This window comes from Hipposideros armiger, unplaced genomic scaffold (assembly GCF_001890085.2).
Source record: "Hipposideros armiger isolate ML-2016 unplaced genomic scaffold, ASM189008v1 scaffold_70, whole genome shotgun sequence".
Lineage (NCBI taxonomy): Eukaryota > Metazoa > Chordata > Mammalia > Chiroptera > Hipposideridae > Hipposideros > Hipposideros armiger.
The window spans coordinates 1,058,088-1,075,631 of NW_017731420.1; the positions used below are offsets into that span (position 1 = coordinate 1,058,088).

The 17,544-nt window shown below is 37.1% G+C and overlaps 1 protein-coding gene across 3 annotated transcripts in view; it reads right to left on the minus strand.

Annotated features, from left to right (window-relative positions):
* The window catches only part of NIPAL2 (NIPA like domain containing 2), a 77,743-nt gene that overhangs the window by 36,202 nt on the left and 23,997 nt on the right, over positions 1 to 17,544 (minus strand). For all 3 annotated transcript variants that reach the window (XM_019642562.1, XM_019642563.1, XM_019642561.1), the window contains exons 2-3: positions 13,247 to 13,315; positions 12,088 to 12,259 (exon numbers count right to left, since the gene is read on the minus strand). In XM_019642562.1, coding sequence (XP_019498107.1) covers positions 12,088 to 12,259; positions 13,247 to 13,315 — 241 coding nt within the window. The remainder of the gene's footprint in view (positions 1 to 12,087; positions 12,260 to 13,246; positions 13,316 to 17,544) is intronic.

Genomic DNA, 17,544 nt, shown 5'->3' on the forward strand with positions numbered 1-17,544 from the left:
TCATCACACCTAAGGTTTATTTGCCTGTCTCCCCCCAAAGACTACCAGGCCCTTTTACTCAGATATACCTTATTCTTCTAAGATCTCCAGTGTGTAGTTAGTACCTAGCACACAAATAAAAGAGTGTTTGTGGGATCTCTGCCCCGCATTTGCTGACCTTTGTGATGTTTCAGACTCTCTTTCCCATTACTGATGCACTGAGCTCTCAGCCTCATACCTGGGCCATGGCCTGCTGCTATGGCCTCAGGTATGCGGGTAAGTTGAATCTTTCTAAGTTGTTCTTCTTATGGAGCCATTCCTCTATGAGTAGAAGCATAGGAAAATGCAAACTTCCAGTAATACAAGAAACAAAAATACAACATAATGTGTATTTTAAATTTTTAACAAAAACTACTAGCTGAAAAGTTTGTTTGTTTTATAAAGTAAAAATATAGGGGAAAATCATTATAAAATAATATTACCATTTAGAGAAAGCCATAGTTAATATGTTAGTATGTTTATTTCCCTTTAGGTGAGATCAAACTATAATGCAAAATTTTTCAGTTTTCTCAGTTACTATTTTACAAGCAATTTGCCACATCATTAAAAATTCTTCAAAGGTAATAATGAATCCATATAATAATCATTTCAATCAGTTAAAGTTGAATACAGCTATATCTGGTGTTGTGGCAATTGATTTAAAACAAAATAACAGGGCCGGCTGAGTGGCTCTGTTGTTTAAGAGCTCGCTCAAGAGTTTGAGCTCTGAGCAACAGCGGTTCGATGCCTGGCCCGAGCTGAGCAGCCGCTGAGCTGCCAACAGGTGGCAGGATGGCTCAGCTAAAAAAATAAAATAAAACAAAATAACAAATCTACATTGGAAACCCTCATTCAAGATAAGCTGAGATCCTCATAAATTCTTACCATCTTTTGCTCAGCCTTGCTCTCTCTCATTAAAGTTGAGCTATGTCCTTGCAAACTTTTTTTGGGCAGGTTACTTATAGGAATGAAGGATTCACATAAAATAAACAGAGCCTGGGAAATGTCCACCAAGCATGAATTTAATTTAAAACCAAGCATGGCTTTAAAACATTAAAGCAATATTTTCTGTAGATAAATTAATATATAGATACATAGCCCATTATAGTAAGAATTGAGCTTGGGGCAGATGTAAAAATGTATGAAAATTTTGTTTCAGGTTTGCACCAAAATAATTCAGGGAAATTAATTTCACATGTTAGAACATTAGAAAAGGTATAGAGACCAAGACCCCTATCACAGGCTTCCTGTGTAATTAGGTAAGGAATGTTTCCAAGTGGAGGGAGATAGATTAACAATAAAAAATGGGCAAACTGGGGCAGAGGGGAGCCTGGCCAGAGAGGCAGGGCTGGGCCCCCCGGAGCAGCATCTGCCCGGAGCTGCCCTGCCCCTCACACCCTACAGCTCATCAAGTATGGTGGCTGCAGACTGCATCTCCACACTCACTTTTAACTGATATTTTTATTCTGCCTGTCTGCTTGCTCTCTAACTAGTGACAAACAAAACAGTCCTTGGTAGGTTAAAAAAAAAAAAGGCAAAGTATCACTACACTAACATGCACCAAATGCATTTAATTTTAACAATCCTTAAGATGACTGTTTCACAGCAAAGGATTCCAGTTAAGAAGAGAGACATTGTTTCCATGGAAGAATGAAATTTTAGGGCTAGTAGAGACAGAGATTTACTACAGGTCCTAAACATTACAATTGGGAAACTGAGGTCCAAAGAGGTTGTTTGTTTATTCATTGATCCATTCATCAAACAAACATTTATATTACAGCAGAATTGAAACCAACACCCGATTTCCTTATCTCAATCCAGAGTTCTTCCTAGTACACTACACTCCATTGCCTCCCTTGAAGTAAGGAAGGTATCATTTTCCTTTTCTTTTTGTTGCTAAGCCACAGTTTCATAAATAACTCCACTTTCAGAAGAAAGAGAGAAAAATGTTATGCAGGAGATAATTTCATTGCTAAAAGCAAAAAGGACATGATAGGTAACAATATATTTGAACTACACTATGTGCATCAAATTATATGAATTGCAATAAAAGTTATCAGAGTTTTATGAAACATAAACATGCTACTTTTACTTCTGAAAAAATGTGTATGTCTGGTGGACTTCTATACTCATTTTTCTGTTTTAAGAGAACATGAGATTTTCTACAAAATATTTAGATAAGAGAATAAGGTTTTAAGTTTTATTTATCTAGCAAAGAAAGTAATAAAAAAAGAACATTCTATTAAGATACATTTACTTGTGACTCATTTATCTTGCAAAACATGGTTAAAATGAGAGCTGTGCTGAGCAAAAACACAGTATCTGAGCAACAGCTAATAACATGATTTCTAAATACAGTAGCAAATTTTTAAAATGAGAAAAAATAAACTGAAGTGCTCCCATATATACCTGCAATAAGAGATCTATCAAACTCAACCCTGTCTAGTTGCTATAACCACAACCTTTGTTTAATGAACATTTAGAAAAAGGGAAAAACAATTACATTTTTATAACCTAGTAAAATGTAATATTGAAAACTAGAAAGAACATTTCAAGATCAATAATTTAAAAAGTATTAAAAACAAAACACACTTGTAAATTAAACAGATTTGTACTAGGTATGATTAAACTATAGTTACATCTGAGCATTTACCTTAGCACTCACAGTTGTGTGTACATTTTGTACTTGAGGCATTTTTGGGCAGGGTTTCCTGAACGTACATGAGTCTACACAGAAGAGTGCTCCTGGACACTGGTCTACATAGAGTGCTAACAGACACAGGTCTACACGGAGTGCTCATGGACACTGGAGTTAAATTCATTACAGTGTCACACAGTGATTCCAGAGGCAAATGCCAGACCTCAAAGACCATAACACATTAAAAAAAAAAAAAAAAGGTGAAAGGCAGCATATGAAAAGTGATATACCAAAATTCAAACTGTGGTTATGTAGGAATCGGGGGGTGGGGGGTGGGGGTGGGGGATAGGAGAAATACAATCCATAAGAGGAAAGGACAAAAAAAGCTTCATCTAGTGTTTTCTTTGGTGGAAACAGTGCTCCCATGGGGGCAGTTTATTAATGTATTTACTTGGCCTTGAGCATAATGCTCTATGATCAGAAAGATTCTCAACAATAGTTATAATGGACTGACTCCTACTGGAGACTCATCTATACTTTTTTCAGCCATTAAGTGTCACTAAGGTCAGTAATCAGAATGGAGATACTTTCAAATCAGGATTGACATAAGGAAACTTACACATGGGAATTCTGATTTGCATTTCCAGATGAAAACAGATAAATGCCAAGATTCTGGCGGTTTCAGCTGAACCAAATCTAGATGTGGGGGAGGGTGGCAGTCCCAGGTGTAGGTATGTGCTCTGGGACTGCGCTTCCTAATGCTCCCTGATTTACTTAGGAATAAACCTTGAGCTTGATTTTTTTTTTTTTTAAGATTTTACTGGGGAATTGGGGGAGGGAACAGTGTTGGGGAATCAGGGAAGGGGAACAGACAAGTTGCTGTCCTTTTGTTCTTTAGTCTAGTTGTGGAGGACGTCGCTTCACTGACCCATGTTGCTATTTTCATTGCGCTCTTCCCGGCTGAGGCAGTCACTCGCCGGCCATTGAATAGCCACTTACGGTGGCTCACAGCAGCTCACACCGGCTGCCGGCCACTCACGGCAGCCCAGCTCCAGGTCGAGCTGTTGTTCAACATCTTAGCTGTAGAGGGCGCAGTGTCACTGGCTCATGTGGGATCTGAACCGGCGGCCCTGCTGCTCAGAGCTCGTGCTCTCAAGCCAACTCTTAACCAACGAGCCACTCAGCAGTCCCGAGCTTGTTCTTTATTCACATCCTTTCTGACATTACTCAGACTTGGTCTCCCACCTGGAAGAGTTACTTAGCTTAATGTGGTCAAGAGTTGGTGCTCTAAGATTCATGGCAGACCATCAGTGAGAGAAAAAAAAAAAACAACTATAAATTAATCTGGTGCATGAGACTTCAGATAGGTTGTACAAACTTGATTTGAATTTTCTCTGTAATGGCTCCTAACAAGGATTAGCAAATGAGAAGTTAAGCATCGACTTTCTATATGTTAGCAACTGAACTCGAGGGGAAATTTTACATGTGACTTTAGATTTTTGTGTCTATAGAATGGTAGGCAAATGGCCACTTTTTACGTACATTCTCTTTCCCCAAATAACAATTTTTTAAATTAAAGTTTCAATAGCATAGAAGAGAGTTCAATAACCCTCTGTGTTATGGTATGGCTATTTTTAAAAGATTTTGTTCACATTTATTTACTCCCTATTTCTTATCCTTTTATACCACTTCTTAAAAGACAAATTTAACCCAAAGTTTAAAAACATCAATTATACTTTATATAAATGTGATTATGGATATGATATTCTTATCTGATTCAACTGAAAAGAAAAAAATCTTAGTCCACATGTCACAAACTCCAGTGCCTACAGGGGCCAGTTAGGTAATCCTGTAAAGAGGAAAATATAATGAGGGTGGTGGGCCATCGCAATGAGGGGCAGTGGGACCGCAGTGACCTGGAGAACACAAGATCAGTGATGGTGGCAGCCATAATTCAGCCCTAGACAACTAAATGCAAGTCCAATGCTACCAAATCTGATCCTTCCGGAAAAAATCCAATTGTGCGTGTCATGGTCCAATTTTTAAATATGGGGAAATAATCTGTATCCTTTAAAAGCATTGTTTGAGCCAAACAAAATATAGCAGTGGCCAGATCTGGTCCACAGGCCACTGGTTTATGAACACTGATCTAGTCCACAAATGAAAATTTCATCAGTTTTCCTTTCCTGGATATTCGATTTATTGTTTGACATCTATGATCTGAAGAGAACCCACGGTATATGTTTATAATCTAGGAAAGTAGAAGACAAAGCAGTAAAGAAAACTCTCTTTTATAAAAAAATAACCCATGACATGAAAAGAACATATTTATATAATAATGCTACAAACAGATCCTCACATGTAAATATCTGGCTTGTGGTTTCTGACCACACATAATGGCAACTTTATTGTACTGCTGAAAAGCAAACCACAAAAGCACTTTCACGTCAGTCATAATCAAGCTTCAAACACGTGGACACGTTGAGCGTGCTCACAGGCTCAGTCAACGCTAACTGTACTGAGATACTGGCTGCTCCGTAATTATCATTCCCTGTTAGTTGTAGAATTGTAGAGAAGAAAACATGTCAATTACAAAGTACTCCATGGAGTTAGGATTTGAAGCTCTGTGACAGTTTGAAAAATATTTCTTTACAGAGAGAAAAGTTGGCCTACCATCTATATTGGCAGGAATAAAAGTGTCAAGTAATTCATCTTAATAAAAAAATTGCTATTGTCATTTCTTGAAGAAAACGAATAAATCGTTCATTGGTAATGGGCATAATTTCAAATGAAGAAATGTACCTGGATTAAGAACAATAACCCTTTCTTTTCTACATTTTTCTTGACACACATTAGTGATTAAACTTGAAAAGACTCCAAAAAAAGTAAAAATTCTATCACTGAAAAGATTAACTCTGCATTAGAAATTTAAATGTGCATTACTTCATCAATAGCTATTTCTCTAGAAATACTTTGTGGGATTCTCAAATGGGTGGAAAAGACATTTCAAATAAAGTTTTTACGTTTTGGAATGCTTTCGGCTGAGACTGCATGAACAGACAAAATGACAACTTCAGAGTTTTATTACACATATTTTATTTAGACTGTTTTGGGGACAATGTGCTAAGGCAGACAACCCAGCAAACCACTGAGAAAGGGGGTATTTTTTTTTTTTTTGCATATTTCCAACATGAAAATAAATGTCCATGTCAAGTGTCACTATCACAGGAAGCCCAGGTTTAGAGTGCCAGTGGTTTCATAGAGGCTGGCACAAAGCTCAGGGGCCTCTGAAGGACAGAGTTTGCAGCATCTAGGTTTGTGGAACGCAACCGGTCACTCGCTCACAGGTCTGTTTATCTTTCCTTTCATTTGTTTCTAATAAAAATCTTAGAGACCAAAGTTTCTGCTTGAGATGACTTCTTTGGAATTCCTAAAGGCCTCACCAGGGCTTTTTGGCTATGCTATGACCATCATCTAATGGATTACAGACACATTTCAGCTTAGCGCTTCCTAACACCACAACAGAAATATACGAAACAACATGTATTCCACATCATGAATTTCATTTTGAGCAAAAGCCAGCATGACAGGGAACATTAGGAGATGGAAAAGACTTATCAGCTATATGTCTCATTCTCTCATTGTCTCAGTGCAGTTAGCTCTCCAATCTTATTCCAAATTAGCCCATGAAGAGGGTGACTACTTCTTTTAGGAAATTATTCCAGGGCCAAGGAGACTTGCTGCTATTAATTTTATCGTTTCATTTAATATTCCAAGTTTTTGATCTCATCTAACTCATCTCAAATTTAATCCAGTTATTACTCACTTCTAATCATCTGGGCAATAATTAAGTAAAACAAGTTTATGTGTCTCAGACGATACCTGGCATAGTGGATTCACGTTCAGTATTAGTTTCTTACCATTAACTATTTCTAAAGTATTGCCTGTGTTTAACTGGAAAAAGTTGGCATATTCTCTGAACTCTTCTAATTACTTTCAATAAATATACTCAGAAGCAAAGAACTGAAAAATGTCTGTCACATTCTATTTCTTCCACCCTTCCTGCCCCTGTAACAATCTCCCTTCGTGTGCCACTCCTTCGTCATCCCTAGACAAGTTAATTTTATGCTGAGTAAGTTCTACCACGAATCTTCTTAATTCTATGTGGCTTCATTCAACTCACTGGATTGTTGATAACTTCATTGTTTTAAATAATCTCTCAATGCTTAGGCATAGCATAGATCGCAGTCAAGGGGATGAATAGAAAAAGCAAAACATTAAAGGTAAGGCCACACTTTGTAGATGCACAAATAATCTAACTCAACTCCCAAAGTACAGGCTCATAAACCTGTATTTACAAGAATGAATATTCACGAGTCCCTTGCAATGAAATGTTGAACCATGGTGCTACATCAGGAATTGAAATCTTTTCAACAAGTGTTTTTTTCTCTTCTAACACCCTAGAATAGAACATCTTATCCTAATTTTATCAAAATTCAATTTCAAACCAATTCTATGAGGCTGTACTGTGTGATTTCCCTGTGCCACACTGTCCTGGAAAGAGTAGACGGCAGGCTGCCAGACACACACAGTCACCCGTCTCCTGGGTCTTGGTTGGTTGGCCAGGATGGCCACTGTGAGCACGATGAGAAATGCCAAAGGGAAGAGTAAGGTCAGAACTGCTGTGGGCAATGAACAGGTTGTGCAGTTCCCAAAGACACTACATCTGAGGAGGCACCACCCACACCTCAGATTTTGTTGATTTGTATGGACAATTTTCTGACAGATGGCACCAAAGTACCCTGGCCTAATAAAATCAATGTATTGCAATAATTTGCAGACAAAACTAAAGTATCAGGAGAAAGGCTGCCCCCCCCTTTTTTTAACTTTGTTGGGGAACAGTGTGTTTTTTTCTCAGGACCCACCCGCTCCAAGTCAAGTTGTTGTCCTTCAATCTTAGTTATGGAGGGCGCAAGCTCAGCTCCAAGTCCAGTCGCCATTTTCAATCTAGTTGCAGGGGGCGCAGCCCACCATCCCATGTGGGAGTCGAATCAGCAACCTTGTTGTTAAGAGCACATGCTCTAATCAACTGAGGCACCCGGCTGCCGAAGGCTGCCTTTTTTTCAAAATTCACAAAAAGGCACCACATGGATAAGAGAAGGGCCCGCCCTAGGGTGTTAAGGGAGCAAAGAATAAGCCTGATTTAGTCTAGAAGACAAGAAAGGTCTACTGAGAAAGAGGGTTTAGCTGGGACAAGATTACAGAAGTTCAGAACTTTAGTACAAGTTCCACAGGATATCCAACTTATTTCTTCTTACTAGATTTCTGGTATAATAAATAGTTCTTCAGAAAACACATTCTTAAAAAAAAAAAAAAGGGAAACACATTCTTAAATTGCAGTTAGACCTGAAAGAAGTCTGCCATTCAGCCTCTCTTGAAGTTAATTAGCAAGTGAACAAAAGTACTATAAAGCCAGGGCAAGAAGACAGAAAGTTGCACACACATCTTAAACTGTTACGCTTTTCCTGTGACAAACTTCTGTTTTTTAAATGTTTTTTTTTTGTTGTTGTTGTTGGTAGGTATTTCCCAACATGTTTTGGTAGGGATTGTGTGGAGGAGTCAAAGGGTCATTACTACTTAATGGCTGAACAAATGAGCTGTGAGGATCCTACTTTACAGCTCCCCGAAAAGTAACCATCACATAGATAAGAACAATAAAAAGCATTTCTCAAATTGGTTCATCCATTTTAGAAAATTTAACCTTCAACCATCTTTGGGGGCATCTTTGACACAGTTGGTGTTGTCACTGTGTCAAACACTGTACTACATATCCAACACTGTTCTTAGGTGTCTGTGTGTACTCAGTTCTTCCCTAGGACAACTTCTGAGGTGAGAACTATTTTTATCCCCATTTTACAGATGAGAAAACTGAGGCATAAACCAGTTTAAACAGCTTGCCTGAGGCCACAGAGCTTTCCAGCAACAGAACTGCGATCTGTATTCTAGCAGCGTGGCCCCAGAGCTTGTGTTCTTGACCATTCCATTACCCTGGCTTATTGGGTCAAGTATCCAGCCTAGATTCTAGACAACACTGAAAATCCATTCATTAAGCTTTCTTAACTAATGGAAACACAAACACAAGTCAACATCTAGAATTAACCACACTGCCAGTATAACCAGCATTTTAGGCATGATACGCGTTTGGAACTATTCTTCACTGACAGAGACCTTCAGTGAGGAAAGTAGGGTAAAAGCACAAGGTGACACAAGGATACAAGAGCTCTGACACTCTCTCTCAAAGAGCTAGACCCAGGCCTGGACACTCAGATCCACCTATGCACCAGGATTAGTCCCCATTACCCAACCCCCACTCCCAGGCACACGCGAGTTCTCTATCCTGGCTGAGTGTGACTGCGTGTGAGCACTGCCTTTAGAATACCCTAAAGGATTTTCTGCAGAACTGTTGTTTCTCGAGATGCTTCATAATAAAGCATCTTGTGGTCAATCGGTTAGGGAAACTTGGCCTCCTGCCTCCACCTTGGAAAGACGGACAGTATGAATGGACCTATCCCAGGGCCTCAAGAAGCCCTAATGACACCTGTGTAACTTTTAAAGTCTAATATTTCAGAAACTTGTTTGATTATGGAATCCCTTGTTTTTTAGGACACCTATGAAAGCACTGTAAAACTAGTGCTTGAGAAATGCTGCCTCAAGGTAGCACATCAGCGAGGAACACTAGGACACACAGAGAGAGGGAAGAAAAGGATAAAAAAGAAGATGGTTTGAAGCAGGAACATGGGGAGAGTGCAAATTAAAATATCCATAATGCTTACTATAGTACTTCTCACATACTAGTCCTTAAAAATACCTGCTCAACTGCTATGTACAAAAGAGAGCGGGAATTTTGATTCTGTGAGACAAACCACACAGCTGACATATGAGCAGTCTTGTGTGTAGAAGACTAGCACCCATGCTTATCCACACAGTATCCCCTTATTTCTGGAAAAGAAAAAAACAGCACCGTGTGTCGGTATGAACCAGGCCACTTAAGGTGAAGGAGAAAGAAAGAAAGTAACCTTCACTTGGACTTAAGAGCTAAACTTTCTAAAGTGTTCTAGATTTTAATTCTTTTTTTTTTCATTTGAAAAGCAACTAAAGAGAAGAAAGTCCAGAAAAGAATATGCAATCTCCATGCAACATTGCAACAAATATATATATTTTTTAATTAAAAGGGAGGTTTGATTTCTTTCTTGAAGCTCCCCAAAAATAATGGGGGGTGGGGGGTGGAATTCCTAGCATAGGAATGTGTGGACACTCTTCTGCCTCATCCATAGACACAACCATAAGATACACATGTTTTAAGAAATACCTTCCCCTTTGCTTCAAGTTCTTTCGAGTTTCTAGAATCTCTATAAAGAGTCTCAGGATGGTAGGAGATTTCTGGGGAAAATTCTCAATTACCAGCAGTCCCTAACCCACCCATGACACTTCACGATAACCAAAACTCAGCTCAGAAGTGCTGTGGAAATATTATTTATGAGCATTATTGTTTGGTAAGATTGTAAAGAAGGAAATGATTTGTGTTTGAGGCTATAATTTAGGTCTTTGAATCATTTTAAATGGCCACAAAGGGAAGTTGCTAAAAATGTTCTAAAATTAATTGGGGCTAAGATCACACAAAGAAAAAGGATGTGCAGCATTAAAGAAAGCCCATCTGTCAAGGCAGTGGGCTTAAAGTCTGAGGTGGGTAGCCCCACAGAGGAATTGGGGAGGATACGTCGCTTTCTAAGGGAGAAGGTGGGAAAATTTAAGCTTCCCGATATTAATGAGAGCTTTGAGCAAGTCTTGCCAACATGAGCAGTTTCACAGGCACCTTCGCTTAAGGTCTAAGAAGGGTAGCAAGGCTGGTCCTAGATTTCTGACAACTTGTGAATTCTCAATTCAGGTCCCAAGACGCCTGGCTATATGTATTGCAGTTCTGTAAAATCTCTGATCTTTACAATAAATCCAGGCACATGCCCCTTTCTTTAAGCCGGTTAGAGCAGCTCTCCTTTTCTTGTTCCCAGAAGAAGGATTTCCCAGGACTCGGAGTCTCCAAATAAATGGAGAATTTCAATACACTGTGGTGCATTCAACTCTCCCCCTGGGTAACTATGTGATGTGCCTGGATACTTGACTGTCTTTGGCTATTTCATGGAAACTGAGCATAATGCAGAATAAGAAACAAAACTAAAGACCAGCTCTAAAAAACACAGTCATTATGAAGCATAATATAACATTTTCAGAACAACTGGGGCCTTTAGAGCTCCCAAGTTGACAATATAACTAGATCTTTTGTTTGTTATTGTCCAGATTTTGAAAATAAAATAAAATCTAGAATGTCTACATACATAGTATGTGTAGTAAATAGAAGATAAGATATACCCAAATTGCTCACTTAATCAAAATGTTAAAAATGGTAAATGATTACATACATAAACTGTGTGCCTATTCATAGCAACAGTCTGGTGATTTTAACTGAACAATTTCTAGAAAGCTAAAAAAGTGTTCTTTGCTAAATAGTCTATCATATTTCATGAATGTATTTTAAATATTTTAAATGATTAAGAAGGGGAAACTATTTGCAAAACAAAATGAAATTCTCTTCGAATATACATTATTTCAGTTTAAACTACGCATTCTTTAAAAAGACCATACAACTTTTGTGAGAAATACTAAAATTGAGATATGTAATGCTTGATCTAGTTGTTACCAGACAATAACCATCAACTTGTTTATTTCAATGAAGTTTCCAAATTCACAGAAATTTAGAATCATGCTGTTTCCATAGCAGCAAAAAAAGGGTAAAACGAAAAAGATCTTGCTCTGTTTTTTAGTCTTTAGCAACATCTCATATTCTCTTTTCTAAATGTATTTAGTAAATCATATACATTTTGAAAGTAGGATAATTGTGACATTACTGTAAAGTTACACATTCTTATATTAATGTAGAAGAACCAATGTTTAATTCTTAATGTAAAAGGGATGCTAACTGATGGAGTTAACATCAAGCATCAAAGAATCTAAGTCATGTAATGTCAGTTTAACATATGAATAAAATACATTGTATTACAAATGTTTTTAGATAATTCATTAATTAATGACCAAAAAAACCACTTTACTGTTACTGTGTATTTATTAAAACTCGACTGGGATTTAGGGTTTTAAACATTAAGTGTTGTAGCTACAAAATGCAAGTTTCTTCATGGTTAATGTGACAGCATGACAGTGAATAACTGAAATTAGTAGCTTAATTGTTGCAAATTAACATGCTAAGAAAACAGAAGCTAGACTTTCTTTTTTTGTGCACGTGTTGTTTAAGCTGGATGTTTTCACCAACTATTTTGATCTCTTAAAATTTCCATTTGTCAAAACATAGAAAAATGGCTCACCTGTAACAGACATACAGCCCAATGGAGCGATAAGAGTAATCGGGGCAAATCCGTAGGCTGCAAAGTTTCCTGTCTCTCCCATGGCCATCAGTACAATCCCACCCCACCACAACACACTCTTGAAGAATGGCTTTGGGTATTCTTGGTGCGCCAACTGAAGATGAGAATATTTCTAGAAGCAAATCAGAATTTAAATAAAATAATATTTCTACCCAATTAAAATCTGCTCTAAAATTTTTGGTCCTATAAATTTGCATCATGGCTTTTAAATTTATTTGTAGATTATGATAGAGCAATTATTATGGTTTTGTATTTGTTCCAAACATATTAACAGCAGAAGTGACTCACACTGATATAGCATTTTATAGTTTAAAGGTCCTTCTCACATACAAATGTTACTTAATTCTCATAACAACTCTGTAAAATAAGTATCATAATACTCTTTGAAGACGAGGTATATGTGAAGGAGTTAAGTGGCTTTTTAGTTCACTACACCAAACACTTATTTTAGAATATCTGAATATCAATGAACTAAAGATAATAAATTACTAAAGAAAAACCTTTTGACAAGGGATTCAAATTTATGAGTCAAAGTAGGTACCACAATAAACATAGCAGAGCAGAACGCTTTGGTAGCAGGGGTTGGGTTGGGGGGTAGAATCTTATTTATATCTGGTTTGAATATTTCTTTGTGTTTTAAACATAGATTCCTAAGAAAACTGGCCATTAAATAAAGTCCTATTTCCCTACTGATTTTATGAAAAGTGAACTTACTTCCTTATAAGAAGTATGTACAATTGCAAGTTACTTAAATATTTTTTTTAAGAAAATAATGTAAGTACTAGAAGAAAACACCAAACATTAAAAAAAAATCTTGGCTTATGCCAAGATTATGAACATTTTTTTAACTGTGGTACAAGTTCATAAGCCAGCTAGGCACCTTGCACAGGGCACACAGTACTATGAAGAGGCCCACAAAAACATGTCTTTTAAAATCAGAAGAAAAAAAAATGTAATCCAGCTGGATCATATTTGTCTTTATATTAATGAGGTTATAAAACATAATTTTTTATATTTTTGATGGAGGAAGGGGCCCAAGAAGGCAAAAGTGCTTGAGGCCCATTAAAGTTGTGATGTGTTAGAAAAATAAGCTTCTTACCTGAATATTTAGGGAAATGCTGATTACCAAGTTTCCTAAAATGGCCAGCAAAACTCCAAAAAGGTGTATCTGAAAAAATAAAGCGTTTTCTTTAAATGATACTTTAAATGGTACTTGTAAGATATTTACTGGGAAAAAACCCCAACAACCCCAAAACAACAAAAAATTTAAGTTGATACATTCATTCATTTGTTCATTCATTCAGCAAATATTTACTAGCACCTATCTGCAAGGGTTGTTTGGAATTTGAATAATGATCTTATTGGGATTAGTTTTTAATTTTATTCATTTACTGTTTTTAAGAACTCGCTCAGTCCCTTACTGAATCTCTAGATATTTGCATCATTAATGAAAACAAATAGTCATCAGGTTCTGACTTTTTCCCATTAAGATGCTTCTTATTTATCTTTTCTGTTCATTTTCTTCAGTAATGCCTCTGATTGGGCTGTTCACTGCCTCATGTATGGACTATATAATTTTTCCCTATCTGGTCTCCCTCTTTCCTTTCTCATAAAATATTCTGGAGAACTGTGGTTTGTATGGCCTTGGAGTTAAAGGGTGAATCTGAAACCAGATCTGCTATTTTCTAATGGGTGACCTTGAGGAAGTGATTTTAGCTCCCTCGACTCAGTAAACAAGGGATGCCGGACAAGATGTTTCCAGAAATCCCTTTACCTCTAAAATTCTATGATCTCCACTGGAGACAGATTCAATTTTCCCACCACTCCCCTAGTCAATCAAGAACTCACAATGTCTCTCTACAGTCAACTACACCAAACATAAAATGACCATACCAGCTCCCCATAGTCTGTCCTCAGCCTGACCATCCAATTGTCCATGACACACTTAATGTGCTCTTTTTACCTCTGGTAGCCCGCACCTAACGTTCTCTAGTCAGACATCATTCTTTGCTCATGTCTCTCCTCTCACCTAGACAGAGCAACATCTTCCCTCAGCTGATTCCAGCCCTCCTGGCCTCCTGGGGTCTTCCTCCTTGAGACCTTATCGGATCAACACAGCCCATCTTCGTTTTCTCAGACTCTTAAATAATGTACATTCCTTACTTCTTCTTTTATATTGTCACATGTATCATTAGGCTCTATAACTAGATGGCAAATTCTCTGAGGGAAGAGAACTTTGTCTTAGGCTTCTGTTGGGTCTTCAACATCATCTACTACACAAAATTAGGGGCTTGAAAAATACTTGCTTGAAAAAGTATAATGGTCTAAAACTAAAATTATGCAAGTTAAAAAATAAGTTCTTACATATTGTTCAAGATGTATACTATGTATCCTGCATCTATTATTTGATGACTTAAAAAGTTACATTAGCAGCTCCTATCTAAATACAAAGGAATAATGTCTTCTAGCATTATAAGTTAGCAATAATATAAGGGATCTTCTTCCCTCTTCTTCTATAGTACATAACTTCTAGCTAGCTTCAAATTCCAAACAGCTATTTGAATTTCAAATGAACATTGCAACCACAAGGAACCCTTTTCAGAATGCAAAATGTCTTTGAAGTTTTAGAACTTTACTATACGTGCTGAAGTGAAATTCAGTATTTTTAACAAATGAAGCAGAGAAGTTGAAAACCAATTTAATAGTTGATATATAATATCCATAGTCTTTAATCAGTTAAGAATTTTCCTTTCCTAATAAAGGCACTTGGCAATAATTTTGATCACTATTCCTCATGGGGAACAATTGTATCATAATACAATGTGCTATTTCCATGTTTTTGATTTACAATTAAATGCATTTGGCAGTAATCAGGAAAATAAAGATTCAGAAGAAGCTTGGGATTAAATGGATAATTATGAAAATATTCCATAATTACAAAAGTAAATTGTTAAATAAAAATAAGTGACTTCAAAATTCTTTAAATCATTCAATGGGTAGTTTAAATACAACCAGGCCAAGTGTTTAGAAATTTGTAGCAGGATTTGGCAATGATTTTTTGGATATAACACCAAGAGTACAGGTAACAAAAGAAAAAAATAGGTAAGCTGGACTTTATCAAGATTAAAATCTTTTCTGCATCAAGGGACACTATTAAGAGAGTGAAAAGGCAACCCACACAATGGGAGAAAATATTTACAAATCATATATCTGATAAAAGATTGATATCCAGAATATATAAAGAACTCCTACAACTCAACAAGGAAACAACCCAATTAAAAAAATGGGCAAAGAACTTGAATGCTTGAATAGACATTTCTCCACAGAAAATATACTAATGTTCGTTAGGTACATGAAAAGATGCTCAGCATCACTAATCATTAGGGAAATGCAAATCAAAACCACAATTAGCTATCATTTCATACCCACTAGGATGGCTACAATTAAAAAAACAAAACAAAATAATAAATATTGGTAAGGATGTGGAAAAATTGAAACCCTGTGCCTTGCTGGTGGGATGTAAACTGGTACAGCTGCTGTCCTCAGACCATGTACAAAAATTATCTCAAAATCAATCAAAGACCTAAATGTAAGATCCAAAACTATAAAATTCTCAGAACAAAACATAGGAGTAAATCTTCATGACTTTGAATTTGGCCATGGAATCTTATAGATAAGACATCAAAAACGTAAGCGACAGGGTCTGGCCAGTGGCTCAGTTGGTTAAGAGAGCAAGCTCTGAGCAACAGGGTCACTAGTTTGATTCCCACATGGGCCAGTGAGCTGCGCCTGAGCTGAGTTGCCGCTGAGCTGGTTGAGAGTGCATGCTCTTAGCAGCAAGTTGCCAGTTCAACTCCTGCATGGGATGGTGGGCTGCACCCCCCCCCCAACTAAGATTGAACACGGCACCTTGAGCTGAGCATCTGCGAGCAGGAGCTGCCAATGGGTAGCCGGATGGCTCAGTGTGCAACAAGGTTCGACTCCCGCATGGGATGGTGGACTACGCCCCCCCCCCCCCCCCGCAACTAGATTGAAAGCGGCGACTGGACTTAGAGCTGAGCTTGCACCCTCCACAACTAAGATTGAAGGACAGCAACCTGACTTGGAGCTGACTTGGGTCCTGGAAAAACAATATTCCCCTTCCCCAATTCCCCAACACTGTTCCCCTCCCCATTCCCCAATAAAAATCTTAAAAACAAACAAACCAAAAAACCATAAGCAACAAAAGAAAAAAATAATTAGACCTCATCAATATTAAAAACTTTGTCAAAGGACACTATCTAAAAGGGAAAAGACAACCCATAAAATGCAGAAAATATTTGGATACCATACAGCTAATAGGGGACTTGTATTTGGAATATATATAAAAAACTTACAATTCAATAATAATAAGACAACCCAATTAAAAATGGGCAAAGGATCTGAACAGACATTTCTCCAAAGAAGAAAAATGGCTAACAAGCATGTGAAAACATGTTGAAGATCGTTACTCATCAGGGAACGCAAATCCAAAACCACAGTGATATACCACTTCGTACCAAATAAGATGGTTGTAATAAAAATTCAGATAATAACAAGTGTTAGCAAGGATGTAGATAAATTGGAACCCTCATACACTGCTGATGGAAATATAAAATGGTGCAACCACCTTAGAAAACAGTCTGGCAGTTCCTCAAAAAGTCGACTTTCCATTTGCCTCAGCAACTCTACTCCTAGGTATGTATCCATGAGAAATAAAAACATATGTCCATATAAAACTTTGTACACAAAATGTCCTTAGCAGTATTATTCATAATAGCCCAAAGTAGAAATGACTCAACTGTCCATCAACTAATGAATAAATATAAAGTAGGACATTCATACATTCAATCATAAAAAGGAATGAAGCACTAATATATGCTACAACATGGGTGAGCCTTGAAAATTTTATGCCAAGTGAAAGAATCTAGTCACAAAAGACCATGTTATATGATTCCATTTATGTGAAAGGTCCAGAACAGGCAAATCTATAGAGAAAGCAGATTAGTGGTTGCTTAGGGCTGTGAAGGATGAGGGGTTTGGGGATAATAGTTAAAGGGTGGTGGGTTTCTTTTTGAGGTAATAAAAAAGTTTGAAAATTGTGGTGATGGTTGCAGAACTCTGTGAATGTACTAAACACCAGTGAATTGTACACTTTAAATGAGGAATTGTATGGTATGTGAATTATATTTTAATAAAGTTGCTACAAAACAATAAAGTACTTTAAAAAACACAAAGCATTTACATCTTTTGCTTTTTTGCCCAGAGAAATAAATGCTACAAATGTAGCTAGCTCTATTTTAGTCTCTTTTCCCTCCCAGTGATAAGTAACTTTTTTCTGAAGTTGATATAATTCTTTCCTTCCCAGATTTATTTTTA